At 35.7% G+C, this 18,881-nt stretch overlaps 2 protein-coding genes across 5 annotated transcripts in view; one reads left to right on the top strand and one right to left on the bottom strand.

Moving 5' to 3' along the window:
- The window catches only part of LOC123535799 (uncharacterized), a 401,923-nt gene extending 395,235 nt beyond the window's left edge, over positions 1-6,688 (top strand). For 3 of the 4 annotated variants that reach the window (XM_053527909.1, XM_053527907.1, XM_053527911.1), the window contains 6 exons: positions 133-243; positions 1,076-1,109; positions 1,449-1,515; positions 1,621-1,883; positions 2,366-2,560; positions 5,847-6,688. In XM_053527909.1, the coding sequence (XP_053383884.1) occupies positions 133-243; positions 1,076-1,109; positions 1,449-1,515; positions 1,621-1,883; positions 2,366-2,560; positions 5,847-5,860 (684 nt within the window). In that variant the 3' untranslated portion in view covers positions 5,861-6,688. The remainder of the gene's footprint in view (positions 1-132; positions 244-1,075; positions 1,110-1,448; positions 1,516-1,620; positions 1,884-2,365; positions 2,561-5,846) is intronic. The other variant, XM_053527908.1, reaches the window with a different exon arrangement.
- A 1,338-nt stretch (positions 6,689-8,026) lies between these two features.
- Positions 8,027-18,881, bottom strand: part of LOC123536046 (A disintegrin and metalloproteinase with thrombospondin motifs 16-like) — a 36,829-nt gene continuing 25,974 nt past the window's right edge. The window contains exons 16-19 of the mRNA XM_045318829.2: positions 16,944-16,983; positions 13,483-13,626; positions 11,764-11,904; positions 8,027-8,963 (exon numbers count right to left, since the gene is read on the bottom strand). Of these exons, the coding sequence (XP_045174764.1) occupies positions 8,950-8,963; positions 11,764-11,904; positions 13,483-13,626; positions 16,944-16,983 (339 nt within the window). The 3' untranslated portion in view covers positions 8,027-8,949. The remainder of the gene's footprint in view (positions 8,964-11,763; positions 11,905-13,482; positions 13,627-16,943; positions 16,984-18,881) is intronic.

Here is an 18,881-nt window from a genome sequence, read left to right as displayed (position 1 = left end):
TTGGCGAATAACATGGATCCTGACCAGACTGTGCGGATTCGCAGGCTGGTCTGGATCCGTGCTGGTCGCAAACGCACTATGTTGGTTTTCTCATGGTGCGGTTCATTTTACTTATTACATGAATTATTACAGTCTGAGGAGGATGAGAGTATATGCCGTCCAATGAAATGTCGTAAAAATCGCAGCTGTTACCTTTTTGTAGCAGCAAGCGGAACACCATGTGGTGTAAAGAGCCTTGGTAAAGTAAGTTTTGTTCAATTTTTTTAACAAGACTTTACACAAACGTCGTAAAGGAAAAAAAAATCGATGTCTATGTAGATGATACACTGTTTATCAGAATGTTGTGACTGTTGAATCGAGAATGGTATCACAATAAGACACGTCAATGAATTATACAGGACAAGAATATGAAACTTTTGTCTCACTAGGTAACGTCTCCCCTGGAGACTTTATTCAGCCAATTATTCACATACGGATTAACCCTTAGCCTGCTGGCGGCAAGTGATTCTGCCTTTGCGACCAGCGCAGACCAAGATCAGCCTGCACATCCGTGCAGTCTGATCATGGTCTGCACTGTTCGCCATTCAGTCAGTATCTTTTTGGTAAGCACCCCTTTTAACAGTTAATAGTGCTGTCCAAATTGAAAGATGGACACGTTCAAATGATTTTATCCCAGTAAATTAAATATGCAGGCCTAATTCAGGATAACAAATATGTTAATAACAAACTCAAATATTTCTAACGTACGAATCCTAAAACTTTTATTAATAGAGACTTTTAGCCTAATTTATTCCAGCACAGATGTAAGATAAACAACATTTGAGCCGCACCATGAGAAAACCAACATAGTGCATTTGCGACCAGCATGGATCCAATCCAGACTGCGCAAATGCACTATGTTGGTTTTTCTCATGGTGCGGCTCATTTTATTTGTTTTTGTAGATAATGTGCGGTAATCGCACTATATGCAAATGTCTCATCGTATTTCTGATGATCAACAGACGGTTTTAATTCATTATATAGTTAAAAACAGTTAAACAATTTATCTATGAAGTCTTAATTTCTCTATTTCCAGTGGTGTTTTGAAGGTCGATGCGTTGTAAATCCTGGTATTTATGTTTTTTTGTTGTTTTTTTTCTATTCATAATGCTTGAACAAAATTACAAACAGAATTTATAATTACTTGATACGTGCTATTATGCTACTATCATGCGCTACGGAAAGTATAATTCTGTACTTCATTATTGTTCATTAAACATTGTGTTAGTTGATCTAAATGTAAAAGAATAACTTTACAAAATATTTTGCAAGATAGGAATTCAATTGGCACAATCTCAGCTTCTATCTTGGATCACATTAATAAAAATAAAAATATGTACTTAAAGTTTGATGTCACAGACCCAATCATCATGTTGACTTCTATGCAATATTATAGTATTTATTTATAGCAGCAACAACAACAACAACAACAACTCAGGCACCTACGACAACAACAACAACTCAGGCACCGACGACGACGACAACAACAACAACTCAGGCACCGACGACAACAACAACAACAACTCAGGCACCGAAGACAACAACAACAACAACGCAGGTACCGAAGACAACAACAACAACAACAACTCAGGCACCGAAGCCAACAACAACAACAACTCAGGCACCGAAGACAACAACAACAACTCAGGCACCGAAGACAACAACAACTCAGGCACCGGCGACAACAACCCAGAAACAATTATCAGAATCCTGTGTAAATATTGGATGGAAGCGTTGGTCTTGTGGAATGATCTCTAAGTATTTCAAGGCTATCTTTGGCTTCTTACCGAGTTACTGGTGTCAAGATCCGCACTGGGACCATGCGTGCTGTGCTTTATGTGCCGGTAAGTTGGGTCGTGTTGATACCTTTAAAGATAAACTTTGCTCATTTTCCTAGAGAATATTTTATTATAAGATAGAAAAAAGTATTTAAACTGGCTAAATATATAAACTGACTGTAATCTAAGTAAATGTTTTATCTGGAAATATACTAGAACTGTTACAGCTATTTGTTTTTAAACATCTTAAAAGATACATATTCATATCGTTTTTACCCATACATTTATCACTATGTAATATTTTATTGCTTTACATGAAGCTCTCTGTATCAAATCATACATGATTATTTTATATTTGTGTAGTAATTTAAATGGTTATATTTTCACATATGAAAGTTGGGCCACACGCAGGTCCGTTTCATGTCTGAACATGGTGTGTTGTTTTATTGTAGTAAATAATACATATAACATGTTAATAAACTATATTACTCCATTCTTTTTCACGATGTAAATTGGATTTTTGTCTAAATGTGATGTTTCTGTCACAGCTCACGCAAACTTTAATAAGGGCGGCACCACAACAAATGAACCTCCGACGACGACGCCGGAATGTGTAGACAAAGGGTACAAAACGTGGAAATGCAGCACTGTGTCCGCGTATTTCAAGAAACGCTACAATCTGATGCCCCAGCGGTGGTGTTTGGATCCATACTGGAATGAAAATTGTTGTGTACTGTGTGCAAGTAGGTATACTTAGTATGCAATTATTTACAAAATTAATATTATGTAAACTAATACGCAGAATCTCAAAATATGGCGTGCATGGAAAACAACATGTGGGTATGCGTACCACATGGATCCAGACAGACTTTGCATCCGCGAAGTCGTCAGACCCATGCGTCGCTAACAGTTTTCTTACGAATTCACAATAGGCTTTAAAAGCGAACAGCATGGAGCCTGACCAGACTGCGCGGATGCGCAGGCTGGTCTGGATCCATGCTGGTCGCATACCCACTATGTTGGTTTTCCCATGGCACGGCTCATATGGGTAAATGCAAATTGAAGAAGGCTATTGTTTGGTCCATCCTTTCCATAACAATTGTTTCCCTAGATTTCTTATTGAACTTTTTTGAACTACGTGAATGACATATCTGCCGCTATGAGAACAAAGTTTTACTTTATGCGTATGATTCAGCAATCCTTGTCTCGGCCAAACAAGTGATACATCGAAAAGATTTTGAGTCATGACTTGGATATTGTCAGTCAGTGGCTTGTTTGTAATAAGCTGTCTTTGCATCTTGGCAGGACAGAATCTATTCTATTTGGGTCCCCAAAACGGTTAATATCCCTGTCCAGTCTTGATATGAACTGCGATGGTCAAACAATCGAATCCAAAAAAGCAGTTAAATATCTGGGTGCCACCCTTGATCAGTGTTTGTCCTTTGATTATATGGCTAGCCAATGCTAGGTTAAAATTTTTGTATCGTAAATGTGAATTTCTCACCCGACACACAAAAAAAACAAAAACATTTAGTCTCTTCCCTTATACAGTGTCATTTTGACTATGCTTCATCTGTTTGGCTCAACAGTTTACCTCAAGAGATAAAACACAAGTTACAGGTCACTAAAAATAAACTCATCAGATTTGTAATAAGTTTACATCCTAGGTCTCATATAGGTGAGGAGCATTTTTTCAAATATTAACTGGTTACCTGTTGCAGATAGAGTGAGCCAAATTACTCTTTGTCATGTTTTCAAAATTAATTCAAACCTTGCTCCCTCATATATGAGTGATAATTTTACCCCTGTCAGTGCTGTCCATTATTACTCTACTATAGGTTCAGTAAAAAAAGGTTGGTTCCAACTCTGACAGTCCTTGTGATATAGTATCAGATAGCAAGAAATATGCTATTCCTCTTGTCATAGGCTTGCCAAAAAGTCTTTTGCCTATATGGGGTGCACCCTGTGGAACAGTTTGCCTCAATTTATCAGGGATTCTAGAACTACCTCTTTTTTTAAATCCAGGGTCAAAGCACATTTTTTAAATTCTATTTAACTTCTACAACATGTGCTATAAACATTTTTTTTATTTTCTTCTAGTAAGTTTTCAACTTGTTCAGATAGATAGTCTAGTCATTTAAATGTTTATTTTTTTCATGTGCTTTAAACATTTTTAGTAAGTTTTCAATATGTTCAGATGGATAGTCTAGTTATAGTCTAGTCATTTTAATGTTTCACGGCAACTCAGAATAATTTTCATTCATTGATATCTTCCTATATCATACAACACTACATCTCAAGGACCACAATGGAAATAAGAGTTTATTTTAACATTTTTTTGTATTATTCTTGACATATGATGTGGATTGACACGGCTATATTAATTCATACATTTTTTATTGTTTGTTGTATGTATTGATGTCATACTTGCCATGTAGTTGGACAGTTTATGTTGACATAAATCTCTGCTTAAGTCAGCTCCATTCATATTGCACATCATTCTAAAAATCGTTAATGAGCCGTGCCGTGAGAAAACCAACGTAGTGGGTTTGCGACCAGCATGGATACAGTCCAGACTGCGCAGTCTGGTCAGAATCCATGCTGTTCGCTAATTATAATAGGCTTTGAAAGTGAACAGCATGGATCCTGACCAGATTGCGCGGATGCGCAGGCTGGTCTGGATCCATGCTGGTCGCAAACCCACTATGTTGGTTTTCTCATGGCACGGCTCGTATAATGATTAGGAAGATTAAGCAGTTATTTTGTTTTCAAACATTGTCTAGATTTTATATCATACTTATTAATAAACTTTCCATGTATGAAGAATGATTACGAATTGGAGCCAATGAAATTCAACATAAATATGCAACGGTTATAAAATGATAGAATGGACCCCAATTACAAGTCTAAAACATGACATATTTCTGTATTACAGTCAAACCTGTGTTAAAGACCACCTCTGAACAGAGGCCACATGGCTCTAAAGACCACATGTTTTGTTTCCCATTTTAACATTTACAGTGTATTTTAACCCGTGAATAAAGACCGCCTTTAAATAACGACCACATTTTGGCTTTCCCAGTGGTGGTCTTTATAGACAGGTTTGACTGTATATTGTAATTTTTAGACCTTTGTATGATGTGCACATGGCTTTAATACTCAGTTATAATCCTTGGGTGTTTTACACATTTCATTATAACTTTCGTGAACAGACTATTAGAGCTACTCTGCTATTGTTTTGTTTTCTGTGCTTACAAGGTATTTTCTTTTACATTTATTTCATCCTTAACGTTGTACTTTGAATTTAGCGGTTTGTGTTGTTTCATGTTTGCAATTTTTGTTTTAAGTTTGACAAGTGACGTTCTATTCCATTTTGATCTCAGTCACAAACTAAAACAGAGCAAAATTTTGACCTACGTATTGAATTAAACAAGACCAGAAATCACGTATGGCCTATCTTAGTATATCATCGCCTGATGTCTCCTGTTAGGGGTAGATAGACACACTTTGCAGGAAATACAGTTGAACCTATGTTAACAAACTTTTTGACCATGAAGTAACAGAAAAACTTAGCCAGAATTTATTACTAGCGTATATTTACAAAAAAAATCTAGATAAATGACAAGTCTAGAAAAAACACTTTTGGCTTATGTATACAGAGATAATAGCAAGTCAAAATCCACTCTTGCTCTCCGCTGCCATAGACAGTTGATACCCCAAAACCACTTTCAGTCTAAGTATTCAATACAAAGCTTGTCAGAAACTTATTTCAGCACAGAAGCAAACAAAAGGTTTGGTCAAACCAACAGATTTATGTGTACAAAACGAAAGACAGAGCTTGCTAAAAGCCACTAGTTATTTTGCCTATGTATATCCAAACACATTGATTGCCAAAAAAAACTTTTGACCTTAATGTTCAAGACTTGCCAAAGCCCACATTCGACCTATTTATCCTAAAATAGAGCTTGTAAAAACACATTTAAATTTTACAGTCCTTGGTATTGTGTCGTTTGTTGTTTCTTGTTTCAGGCCACGGAGTGTAAAATGGTACTGGAGATGACTTCAGATCGGACCCATTATACTTGAATGGGCTATTGAACTCGGAATGTAAATTGTCACGAAACTGTATTTTTACGTTGTTTGATATCATTATAATGTGGATGGTACAAGAATAATTATTGTCAAATGCAACAACAAATTAATTTAAAGTTCAAATAGCAAACGGGATCGCTGGGACTTCGTACAAAACGACATTGTTACCACATCCGTACTTGGGAAAACTGAAACATGTATCATTAGAACATTGAGAAAAAAAATCAATATGAAACTATATGTAACTGTCTTTTGCAAATATGAAAATATATGTAACTATGTTTTGCGAATATGTAAATATATGTAACTATGTTTTGTAATTCTATGAAGGAATGCCGAAACAATTACTATTCAACTGATGATACGACTTGTATTATCATTTGAGCCACACCAAGAGAAAACCAACATAGTGCATTTGCGACCAGCATGAATCCAGACCAGCACCCTGCGCATCCGCGCAGTCTGGACAGGATCCATGCTGTTCCCTTACAGTTTCTATAATTGCAATAGGCTTTTAAAGCGAACGGCATGGATGACCAGACTGTGCGGATGCGCAAGCTGGTCTGGATCCATGCTGGTCGCAAACGCATTATGTTGGTTTTCTCATGGTACGGCTCATTTCGGCTTTAAACCTGTTTACATTTATACGATCCTATAGCTAGTGTTGCAATTGGTTCAAAAATAATAACAAAGGAGTTGTAACAGTCACTTATGTTGTTCACGATTTTGTTGTAGTATCCAAATTATCTAGAAAATTGACATTAAACACAGATGAAATGTCCGGTCTTGAAAATTTAATGATCCTTCCAAGGACTTCATGACTAATAAGCTAGGGAAGCTGACTTCAACTCATTTGCTCTGCACATCATCTCATCCCCATCTACCTATATGCCAAGTTTAAAGTCAATACCTTGAATCGTTATTGGGTTATGCTCGGGACACGAAATATCACGGGTAGACATTGATGGACAGACGCACGCAACATTACATAAGACATCTGGTATATTTAAACGGGCGTATAAAAACGTTTTGTCGTAAGTAAGCACGTTCAAGTCACAGAGGCAAGCAATTGTTGTATCTCTTTCGTCCTTATTCTTTGTTAAACCTTAATTGTTGCTAATCTGTTTTAAGTTAGAACATTCTCTCACGCCTGATCGAGCTCTTACGTCAATTATCACAAACTTTATTTGGAAATATAATAGTCATTATAACAGTACCTTGATCTGCACTTTTGTTTTCGGCTCGACTTGATTTTGAAAAGCATATGAGTTCAGTTGGGCGCTTACGCCGAGTGTCATCCGGCCATGCGAAATCCGCGACAGCATTATTGCAGATCAAGTTACACTTTAATGACCCTTTTATGGTATACTCTTGCAATTTTCTGCTGATATCTAAACCAAAATTTATGATTTTACACAAATAAGACCGAACACACGTTTGAAGATGTGAACGTTCAGACGCATGAAACGTCGATACATCTCACATAATTTCTGACGTCATGACAAAAGCATGTGGTCCAGATATCTATTACTTTTTCGTTTCCAAAAGGTTTTGTATTCACTGAAATACAAACTCTATTGCAAACAGAAAATTAGCAGGTATTTAATAAAAGTAAACATTAATTAAATTAAATCCAGATATTTGCTGGCAGTATTTAATGATATCAGAAAGCATCCTTGTGTTTTCAGTTACACGGACACAGTTTAGGTCATATTGCGGGCGGGGATGGGGGACTTCCGTGGCCGAGTGGTTGAGGTCGCTGGCTTCAAATCACTTGCCCCTCACCGATGTGGGTTCGAGCCTCACTCGGGTGTTGAATTATTTACGTGATGAAGCCATCCAGCTGGCTTACGGAAGGTCGGTAGTTCTACCCAGGTGCCAGCCCGTGATGAAATAATGCACGTAGGGGCACATTGGGTCTTCCTCCACCATCAGTGCTGGAAAGTCGCCATATGACCTACAATCGTGTCAGTGCGACGTTTAACCAAACAAAACAAACAAATAAGGCGACTTTCCTAGATCTGATATTATTACCATGTATAACCGATTTTTGAAATACCCTTTCTGTCTCTATATCTGGGCTAACATAATCTAAGATACTCTGTTTAAAGATCAAGTCATCTTCTAGATAAGATTTATTATGTTGGATAGTAGCATTGATAGAACAAAAGCAAAGTTAGTGAAAACAGTATATGAATTAATAAATACTCGTTCACAGGTTTGGGGCTATTTTTTCAGAAATCTAAAAAATTCCGGTCATGTTAAAGACCCGCCTCAACCTAGTGACCTACTTTTTCCTCCCACATGAACTTCGTGAAAGTCATTCTGATATAACTGGTATAATACAGCTATATTGCATGGTGACAGGTTGATAATTTAGGCCCTCCCTGAATTAATGTGTTTTACAACTTCATCTGCAAACTTATTCAGTCATTTTATTTTCAGTATAGGTTTAAAAGCATAGATGAATAACTCCCTTGTACTGTAGCAAAAATGTGGTCTAAATTCGGCTTAATATATCAAATATTGTGTGCAGTAAACACATTGTCTTGACCTAATAAATATCACAGTCAGTTTGTTAGTAGATACGTGTATTATTCATGTTTTTCTTGCAAATCGTGTATAAATACAAAAGAATGCATTTATTTTGTGGCGCGTCTTTAAGAGGCCTACGGTACAATCTTATTGACATAATACTTGCAAGATAATAAACCAAATAACCAAAAATATTTTGTGCAGAAATTGGTAAACCGTTAGTAACACTTTTGAAATAATGGAGAAAATCAGCAGTCTTCTTGCTTTTTTGCCAATATTAAACAACTTATTTTCACACCCTTCATAATTGTTATCAGTGTCGAATATACATTTCATTGCCAAACTATGTTGAAATAAACATCTTGAAAAAATTCACCCAAACTGTGAGCGAGTACAATCAACATAAAAAAGTTCGAAATGATATTTCTAGCTACAGCAATGTATCATTTGTTTTACTTAAAGTGACTGTCACTTTTGTGGTAGGCGTTCAGCAACAACGCGGGAATTACACACCGTGTTCTGAAACAAACAAACCAAAAAAAAAAGAAATAGAAATTCAAAATAAAAGAGAAAATACTTAAATGTAAACTAATAAAAAAAATTCATATTTGAGAAAAAGAACAATTACTATATATGAAATTAACACATTTATGTGTTGTAATAGTATAACTCCCGCACGGTAATTTAAACGACAGTATGTTTATATTATCGAATGATTGTTATGGTTCTCATGCATCTTTGGACTCAAAAAGGTTGTCAATGGTAGAAGTTAAGTGCATACTGTAATGTTATACAAAAATATTTTCTGTTTTGAAACGTTTTAATGAAGAAAAATTATAATTGTCAAACAAGTTATCGTTTGAGTTATCGTGCGGGATTTATAGTATACATCAGGAGCAAAACAGTAAACTCAAAACATGTATGAGCCGCGCCACGAGAAAACCAACAAAGTGGCTTTGCGACCAGCATGGATCCAGACCAGCCTGCGCATCCGCGCAGTCTGGTCAGGATCCATGCTGTTCGTTAACTGTTTCTATAATCACAATAGGGTTTGAAAGCGAACAGCGTGGATCCTGACCAGACTGCGCGGATGCGCAGGCTGGTCTGGATCCATCCTGGTCGCAAAGCCACTATGTTAGTTTTCTCATGGCACGGCTCATATAACTAACACGATATGAATTTGTATTGTAACTATAGTCTGTAAGTATTGTAACAATCATCTGCTAATGACATTTTATTATGAATATTGCTCTACATGCGCAGCTGAAATATATTAAGAAGTTAATTTATATATATTTCATGATTTTCTACATTTCAATCACCAATAGGTACTTTAAGATTTTTTTGATCAATGTTGAATCTCTATCCACAGCAATTTGATGGTTGTAATATTTCAAACATTCCGCCACCGTCTTAAGAAATTGTAAAATATTACTTTTAGTATATGGTCGCTAGTTTTGAAAGGAGTGTTCCAGAGCACTCTGCCAAAGAATGCATAAAATTAATTTCTGATATTTTACACGTCTAGTTTTTTAATCGTATATATGTACTGTAAATACATGAAATATGATTGTCCAGAATGTCTCTCCACTGCACAAAGTACTACATGACATTTCACAGCCTTTATTTCCAGGCATAAAGTTATTAATTGAACAATTACTATATGTAGCCCGTCTTTATCCCTTATCATGCTGGACACGACTGATTCTGCCTTTGCGACCAGTGTACATCATGATCAGCCTGCACATCCGTGCAGTCTGATCATGATCCGCACTGTTCGCCATTTAGTCAGTATCGTTTTGGTAAACAGCCCTTTTAACATTTAGCGTTATTGTCCAAATTGAAAGATAGACAGGTTCATTATAGAAATTTAGCAGGGTAAGGGTAATATATGATGTTGAACTCATAATGACGTTGAACGTTACTATGACATCTGTGCATTAAATATATGTTATTAGATTTGTATCGAGAAATATGCAGGAGTTCTACAGCGGAATTATTGCGCGACCTTAGGAGCGCAACATCATTCCGCGACAGAATGAGTGCCTATTTCTCGATGTAAATCTAATAATCTGTTTATTATATATGCATTTGAATTTAAAATTATTATAAAAATAATTCAAATTTGTTACATGTGTATTAGGCCTGAGTGGAATTAAACATATCGCCGTTAAAGAACTTTTGAAAGCAACTGCATACATGAAACTGACGTCACACATGACGTCACACATCCGATATGAAATCTGAACGTCAATATGGAAAAATATTGACGTTTCATGTTTCATTTAAACTTAACGGAGGTTTTAAAATAAGTATGTAATAATAAATGATTTCGCCAATGTTTTCAAATAGCCATTCATATTTCTTAGGGACTTATCATCTGTGCAATATGATGTCATCTGCAAAAATAATAAATACTTACCCCGGCGGCCCCACAACACAAAGTCAATAATTGTATAAGAGAAATCTTAGTTTTGAAACTAGTCATATAATTTTAATGACGTAGTACAATCAGAGACTTGCGCAGAACTGGACTACATTTTGTATGCTAGATGATGAATACAAAGCTAGTTCCAGTCAACAACAAGAATTATCCCCGACCACATATACTATCATTACGCAATAATAGTGTATTGCAAAGGATTTTATGATAAGCATAGTTCGAATGTAGTTTCAACTGTGAACAGTTTTTTTAGAAGCCCTTGATCAGACTCGTTTCAAACGTACCGTCTATATCAATTTAGATTCAGTCTTTTTTTTTGAAATGCTAAAAATATGATTCTAACGTGGCTCTATCCGTTTGACAGTTTGAAAAGAAGGTATTTCTAATGTAAACAACTGTTTTGACGCACGTGTCTCTAATAGATCATTACGATGTAAAATGTCTGCTGCATGACGTAAACTTTATACGCACACGGCGCACGTAGTTAAGCATAATCAAGTGCCGATATAGGTATATCAAGGTTTGTCGTTGTGATGCTTGGATATCACTAAACACTCTGGTGGTTAAATTCTGGAAGATCTGGCCCCGTGTTCACAAAACATCTTTCGGTCTCAGCTGAGTTTGAGCTTGAAATTTTAATATCAATTTTACTAAATCTTCAAGACTTAATTCCAACGGAAATTGACCATTAATACTGAAAAGACATTTGAAAATAGTTATTAGCTTAAAATTTAGTTTTAAACATACTATTTGGATATAAATGACAAATAAAGTTTCATTATCAAGCTCAGCCGAGACTGAAAATGTTTAGTGAACACGGGGCCAGTACTCCGAGTCGTGCTTATCATGCGGTAATTGATTATTTAATATACTTACTTTTACAGAATTGACAGCAAGATCCCCTATATATTAGCCTCTTGCACCATTGACTTGGTTCATGCTTAAATATATTGTACATGGCCTGTGACAAAAGCCGACAGCTCCAACTAAAGTATCCACCGTCTGCGCACGGATAATCTGAAAATAAAATCAGACATCCCGTTTAAGAACGACTTGTATACAGCCTCTACGAAACAAAGTTTAAAACCTGAGTTTGGAAAACATTCTAAAAACTCCAGCCTCTGATTTGCTGATTTGCCGTTTCCGAGTTCATTTTGGAAGGACTCCTAGTTATTATCGCCCTTAGCCATCAGCCTTCTAAAGTCAGAAATTTTACACAATGTTTTAAGTTTTATGCTCAAATGTCAAAGATATACAGCTATTGTGAGGTCTTTTTACAAATTTTATAAACTACCACAACAAAACTCTTTATGTGCCGTTTCTCCCCGTATACTTGGATTCAGTGTTGTTACGTCCATTCAACGTATGTGTAATAGAGTTCCGCTTAAGCCGGTGCTAGGGGGCGTGAGAGGTGTTGCACATTTCATTACCTCTCATGAACAGACTCAATCAAACCGAGTCTCTTATTATGCTTTTTGGTTGCATTCTTTGCCTACAAAGGATCTTTTTACAGATTTTATTAATCGGAAGTCTTCAAGGACGGATTAGGAACACCAACCCCGCCACTAATCCCTCGATTTGATTCCGGCGAAAATAGATTTTTACAGTCTAAATTGCTGTATAGTAAGGCCAACACGACAGTCAAAAATAAAAATATTGTAATATTTTTGAAAAATTACAAAATTATAGAATTACATTGTGACAAAAAATCACACATATATGTGACACATATCGACATCATATTGTACCGTTTCAGGTGTATTTGCCAAAAAAACAAAAACAAATATCAAACAGGGAATGCCACGTACCAAAAAAACGCAGCCTCCCCAAAACGAAAAAACGCAGCTTCCCCAAAACGAAACCCACAGCACGCAGACGCGCACACCACAAACACACACACACACATACATACACACGCGCACACACACAAAACCAACACATTAGGACAAAACGAACAAACAAAGGAACACAGTGGGGCACCGCCTTGGAACGGTCAGTGGCAAAAACACCACTGGGGAGCTTAAACCGGTTTACACACTTTTTTCCGCCCTGGATTCGCCCCTGATCTTAGATTCATACAAGAATGGTGATGAACTTATGAGTTCCGACTGCGTAGAAATATAAAAAATAAATAAGATAGAAACCGTCTCTAATTTTATTCAAACCATTATTAATAGTGTAAAGTGGTGTTTGGTCATTCTGTAAAACAATACAAAACTCCAGCTGTTTCAATTTACTTTGGCACCATCTCGGTACGTACTGATTCGTTAACATCAATTGAAAAAAAAGAAACCAGAACATTGGCAGTTATTTCATTAGAAGAGCCTTGCAGTATTATTTACAGTATCCGTTTGTGATCCGTAATGGATTTCCTCGGCACCATGTAAGATAGAATATTGCCGACTACATTAACACACTGAATATGAACAATTTTAAACTATCATATCAGATGGAGGGTCAGCATATTACGCCTTTTGACAACCAGATAGGCATCAAACTTGTACATACCTAACGCTGGATAAGGTATAAATTCATAAGAAAAAGCTTCCATTTCAAATGAGACTAGACATGTACAAAATTCAAAAACCTGGTTACCTTTACAGGTATGGCAGCAGGCTTTTTTCAAGCGCGGATCCTGGCACCAGACTGCTGGAACGTAGTCAAACTTCTTGAATAAAACATCAGAAAGCTCCTTGCAGCTCAAGTAGTCCGTTCCCCGATTTATACATGCATCCGCAGCTGAAATTGCAGGAAAAAACGGTAGGTAAAGCGAGATAACTCTTGAGTTTATACACCTAGCTGCTGCTGTGGTTGTCTTCCCTTCTAGTACCGTACTTAAGGTAGTTCTGCACGTTTGGATCGATTTTTTTTTCTACAATGTAGAATTTGATTAAACTATGATTTTTCAAAACTTCAAAATATACCTAGAAAATTCAGCAAATAAAAAAGATAGGGTCGTGTGCTTGATTTTTTGCTAGACTGATTTGAAAAATTTGGACCTCACGCAATATTTTATAATGGGAGTCTATGGGAAAATCATAACTTTCATAACATTTTCGCGAACAGAAATTTTTCTACAATGTAGATTTTGATGAAACTTATCACAGTTGTAAATACACTTATGGTCTAAAATTTGGTGAAATAAAATGTATAGGTCCGTGTGCTTATTTTTGGTATATTTGACCGTGATTAAAGTAAACCAGCCATTTCACGCTAAATTAACACATTATTTTGACATTTTTAACGTGTCATAAGTTTTAATATCATATTTTGACTTTAGAAATACAGCAACTGTGCCATTGTAATAAATTTACTCACAGGTTTTGATTAATTCAGAAAATGATTTTTATTTCCGTACGCCGAATCCAGGCTTTATTCCACGTTTTCCGGATAAATGACGTTATGCCATCACTTCCGGTTTATCAAACGTGCAGAACTACCCTAACCAACATAAGATGCTCACCAGTGTTTCATTTTCATACTATGTTTCATGCAAAACAATATTACTTTTTCAAAACTACACAGGGGACCTCCGTGACCGATCGGTTAAGGTCGCTGACTTCCAATCACTTGCTCCTCATTGATGTGGGTTCAGGCCCCACTCGGGGCGTTGAATTCTTCTTGTGAGGAAGCCATCCAGCTGGCTTACGGAATGTCGGTGGTTCTACGTGATGAAATAATGAACGGAGGGGCACGAGGGGCACCTGGGGTCTTCCTCCACCATCAAAGCCGCCATATGACCTATAATTGTGTCGGTGCGACGTTAAACCAAACAAAAAAATCTAAACTATTCACTTACCTTAGGGATATATAAACCAAAATCTAAACTATTCACTTACCTTAGGGATCTATATGCATCACCTAAGTCGCCATATATGACCTATAATTGTGTAGGTGCGAAAAAATATGCATGACCTATTTACATATTTGTCTAAATAAACAGTAAACGGTAATGTGTGCACACTGAGGAGTATTTTTTGTTACTTTACTTCTATTAGCATCTTTTTGCTTTTGAGATTCTAGTGGTTAACTTAGTATGAGATGAGTGTTCAGCTGAAAAGTAACGATTTTCCATTAGAAGTTACATGTTTTTTATATTTGTTCAGTTTTGCCAATAGAAATTGTGTATTGTTGTTAAAAGCAGTTGTTAATTTATTTGTTAGCTATCGGGTTTTTTATGCAATACAAAGACTACGTAGGACAAATTGTTAATGCAGGAGATAGGTGTTTCATGAAAATCATTCGGATATTTTCAGAATATACACCAAACAAGATTAAGATAGCTTTGAGCTTAAATTGAATTAAGGACTATTTTTTTAAAAAGGTACAAAACATGAAAAAGTACACTGGAACGAAAACTATGTATATTTGTTTATAAATATCTGCGTTAAGCCAGTTTTTATGGAAAACTGACAAATCTTAAGCCTATCCTAGTCACTATATTATCCCTTGCTTTTTCGTTTCGAGTAAGAGTTAAACAAATGTGACTAACAAAAAGTTATGTTTCTATATATTGTTTTTCAAGTTTGCTGACGTTTTTTTTTTTCTCAGAATTTATAAGAAATAAACGGGGTTAGCTCATTTTGAGCGCCTACAAAACAGATACAAGTTATAGCCAATGAAATAATTTTGTTTTAAAAGTCCATACTTGGGGGGGAACTTGAACTATTGTGAAACAGGCCCCTAGTCAGTTTATCAAATTTAACATTCTTGGTTACCGACTTTAATAGGTCTGGCCTGCACAATCATTTACAATGTACAACTTTGAATAAAAACCTTTTCTAACAGAAATTATAAAGAAGAGCTGTCGGATAACAGCAACACTCGACTATTTAAAAGCACTGACCCTTAAAAATTTTAAATAATGACACAAGACATAAACAAGGGACAACAAATTTGAGTTGTAGAACATTTTGTGGTATAATGGTCTAAAGAATAGTTTTAAGTTTTATTCTTACATTCAGTTTTCGGTCAGCGATAATTCATGCTATTAAAGAATTTCGCATTCCTTTTACGAGTACAGTTAGGTTCAAAATTGAGTAACATGCAAAACTGACAGGTTACATCTTCTCGCCCAGGTAATTTATCCTTTGGCTACGTATATTTGCTTCGTTGTCCAATTACTAAATGTTTTCACTGCTGACTAAGTTGGAATCATGACATGTTTATTATAAACACCCATTAATGTGAACACGATGCTTTTTTCATGTATACTTATCTAATGAAATGTTTCCCTTAAATACCGCTAATTTTGAGATAGAGTTTTAGTATCACTTTTGTTAATTTTATATTTGTGCTCAGATAGGTTGTTAGATATGTATTGCCTGATACTCGCATACTTTAGGATATGGGCATTTAACAATGACGTATCTATGTTAAAGAATAGAGATGTGGTTAAAGAACAGATACTATGCTAGAGAATTGTAGACACTAATGTTCGCTTTCAAAGCCTATTGCAATTAGAGAAACCATTAGCGAACAGCACGGATCCTGACCAGACTGCGCGGATGCGCAGGCTGGTCTGGATCCATGCTGATCGCAAAGCCACTATGTTGGTTTTCTCATGGCGCGGCTCATATTGTTTCGTTATTTATGAACATGTACTAAAATGTCACCGACTATTACTGCAAAACACTTATTAAATTCGCGCATTTTTTTTTATTTTTGGGCAAACCGCCCTAATTTGTCCACAAAACGCGAGTTCGCGACGTAGTGACAATTGGCATGAGATTTTATTGGAATGTACAGACAAGAGCTTGTCATGTTTCTAGCAGAATATTTGAATTCGACAGGGCCGCGAATATTAGCGAAAATAAGATTCGAACTTCACAGTATTATTAAGCACTAAAATATGCAATGTGAAGTTTGGTCTTCAGTTGCTTAAACATTCATAGGAAATTTTTTTGAACGAGTGTTTTGTTATATTTGCTGCCAAAGAAGCTGAAATATTGCGTTTTTTTTAATTGGATGTCAAAAGACACATACCGTCTGGCAAAATAAATTGCGTCATCTATGTATGTTTTCGATCTACTAAATTTTTGTGAAAACAAACTTACGAGCATCAGGTCTTACTACACACCGACCACCAATACACCACTGAAAAATAATAAAATAAAATGCAATCAATAAATATATGTGTATATATAATTTGTATCAAAATACATATTGATCATACGTAAAAGATACCTTACAAGGAAAAGGTCTGCATCCTATTTACAAACACAGAAGGCAATTTGAAAACCGATCGAGCGTAGCGATCGATGTTTTCAAAACAGCCGCCCAGGCTTGGTAACTATGTGCAGACCTATTCTGAATGCGGCAACTATCTTATCTACATATTCTTTATGTGTTTTAAAACAAATAATTTTTTCAACGTGCAAAAAAATATTTTAAATTGCACTTGGTCCAGGTACATGTATACTGATTATGATAACTTTTGTTTGCATTTTGTAATTATATAATGTATTATTTTTAGAACTGAACAATTATTTCAATATAATGTTAAACTTCGTACTTATAGACGTAAGTTATCTCGGATTATTTGAAATATAACAATAGACTCTATTTATACTTCTATATTTAGAAAAAGAAATCCAATTGTTTTACTTGGTCAGTTTTAATGCTGAGGTTATCAAGTACTAGAGTTATGGCACTTGATTGTTTAAAATATCCCACAAGATTGTGTCGCACATATCTCAAAAAGAATTTGACTTAGAGTCATAAAACATTAAGGGATTGTTATATAGTATGTGAAATTGCGCATCTGGTGTTCTGTTTTGGATTTCATTCAATGAGACCAGAGTTCTGGTTCTTGACTAAGCGAAAAATACACATAAAGCACTTAGAAATGTGTGTTGCATATATCTTGAAAAATATATCCCCTAGAGTCATGAAACCATGTAGAAATACTATCCAGCATGTGAGTTTGAGCACTCTGAGTCTTTTATTTCACTTTTCAAGACCAGAGTTATGGCCCTTGACTCAGTCAAAAAATAAAAGCTTGTGTCCAATGTATCTCAAAATGTACTTGACCTAGATTAATAAAATATTAGAGAACTAATATATAGTATGTGAATGTGTACACGTGGTGTTTTCTTTGATAATACACTCAGCTAGGCCAGAGTTATTGTCTTTCACTTAATGAAAAATACACATAAAGTGCTCAAAACTTTGTGTAATGATTTCACGACGGCGGTTATACATCATTCGAAATATTCACTTGGGCTGCGCCCTCGTGAAATCATTACGCCCGACGTACAACCGCCCATGTGCAAAAATAGTGTTAAAACACGGTATTTCGATTCTAATATGTCTTTGTTGTAAAATTTAGATCAAATTGATAGGATTGTTTCTCCGGGTATGCATGGCGCCAAATGGTAGGTCGTCACGCTCCTTTGTTTATACGCAACAGGACCGGAAATGGTCATACGTCTTGCGGAAGAGTTCAATTTGGGCGAACTGAATGATGTGGCAAATTATTCTGCAGAGCGAATAACAAGCTTAGTATGTGTGTAAATTAATCAAGACAGTTGTGCAATGTGTCATTTCGTTTTAAACATGCTATTTATAAATAAAATATTGGATCATTTGAACGTGCTATTTCAAGATGCGCTAAATATCACGTCGACGTGACGTCAACATAATAACGTTGTGATGATTTATGCATTGCTATCCAAATTAGAATTTACTATATTGTACCATCATTTTTCGTAATTATAAGTGTTAGATATTTTATAGAATAAACAACGTGTTATCTATCCATATGCTAATAACATAAGTTAAAATTTATCCAGTTCTTAAGTCTGTCATTGTAACTGCGAATGCACGAATCAACAGACATAGCTGGCGAACTACAGAAACTGCTGACAAGCATTATGAATGGTATTTTGCAGTGAAATGAAATTTACTTAAACTTAAAGATATATTAGATCCAAATTTCATATTCAAAAACATGAACATTTACTTCATATAGTGTATGTAAACATAAAATTAAC

The sequence above is a fragment of the Mercenaria mercenaria genome, chromosome 17 (assembly GCF_021730395.1).
Source record: "Mercenaria mercenaria strain notata chromosome 17, MADL_Memer_1, whole genome shotgun sequence".
In the NCBI taxonomy this organism is placed as follows: Eukaryota; Metazoa; Mollusca; class Bivalvia; order Venerida; family Veneridae; genus Mercenaria; species Mercenaria mercenaria.
This window is presented reverse-complemented; position numbering and strand designations above follow the sequence as displayed.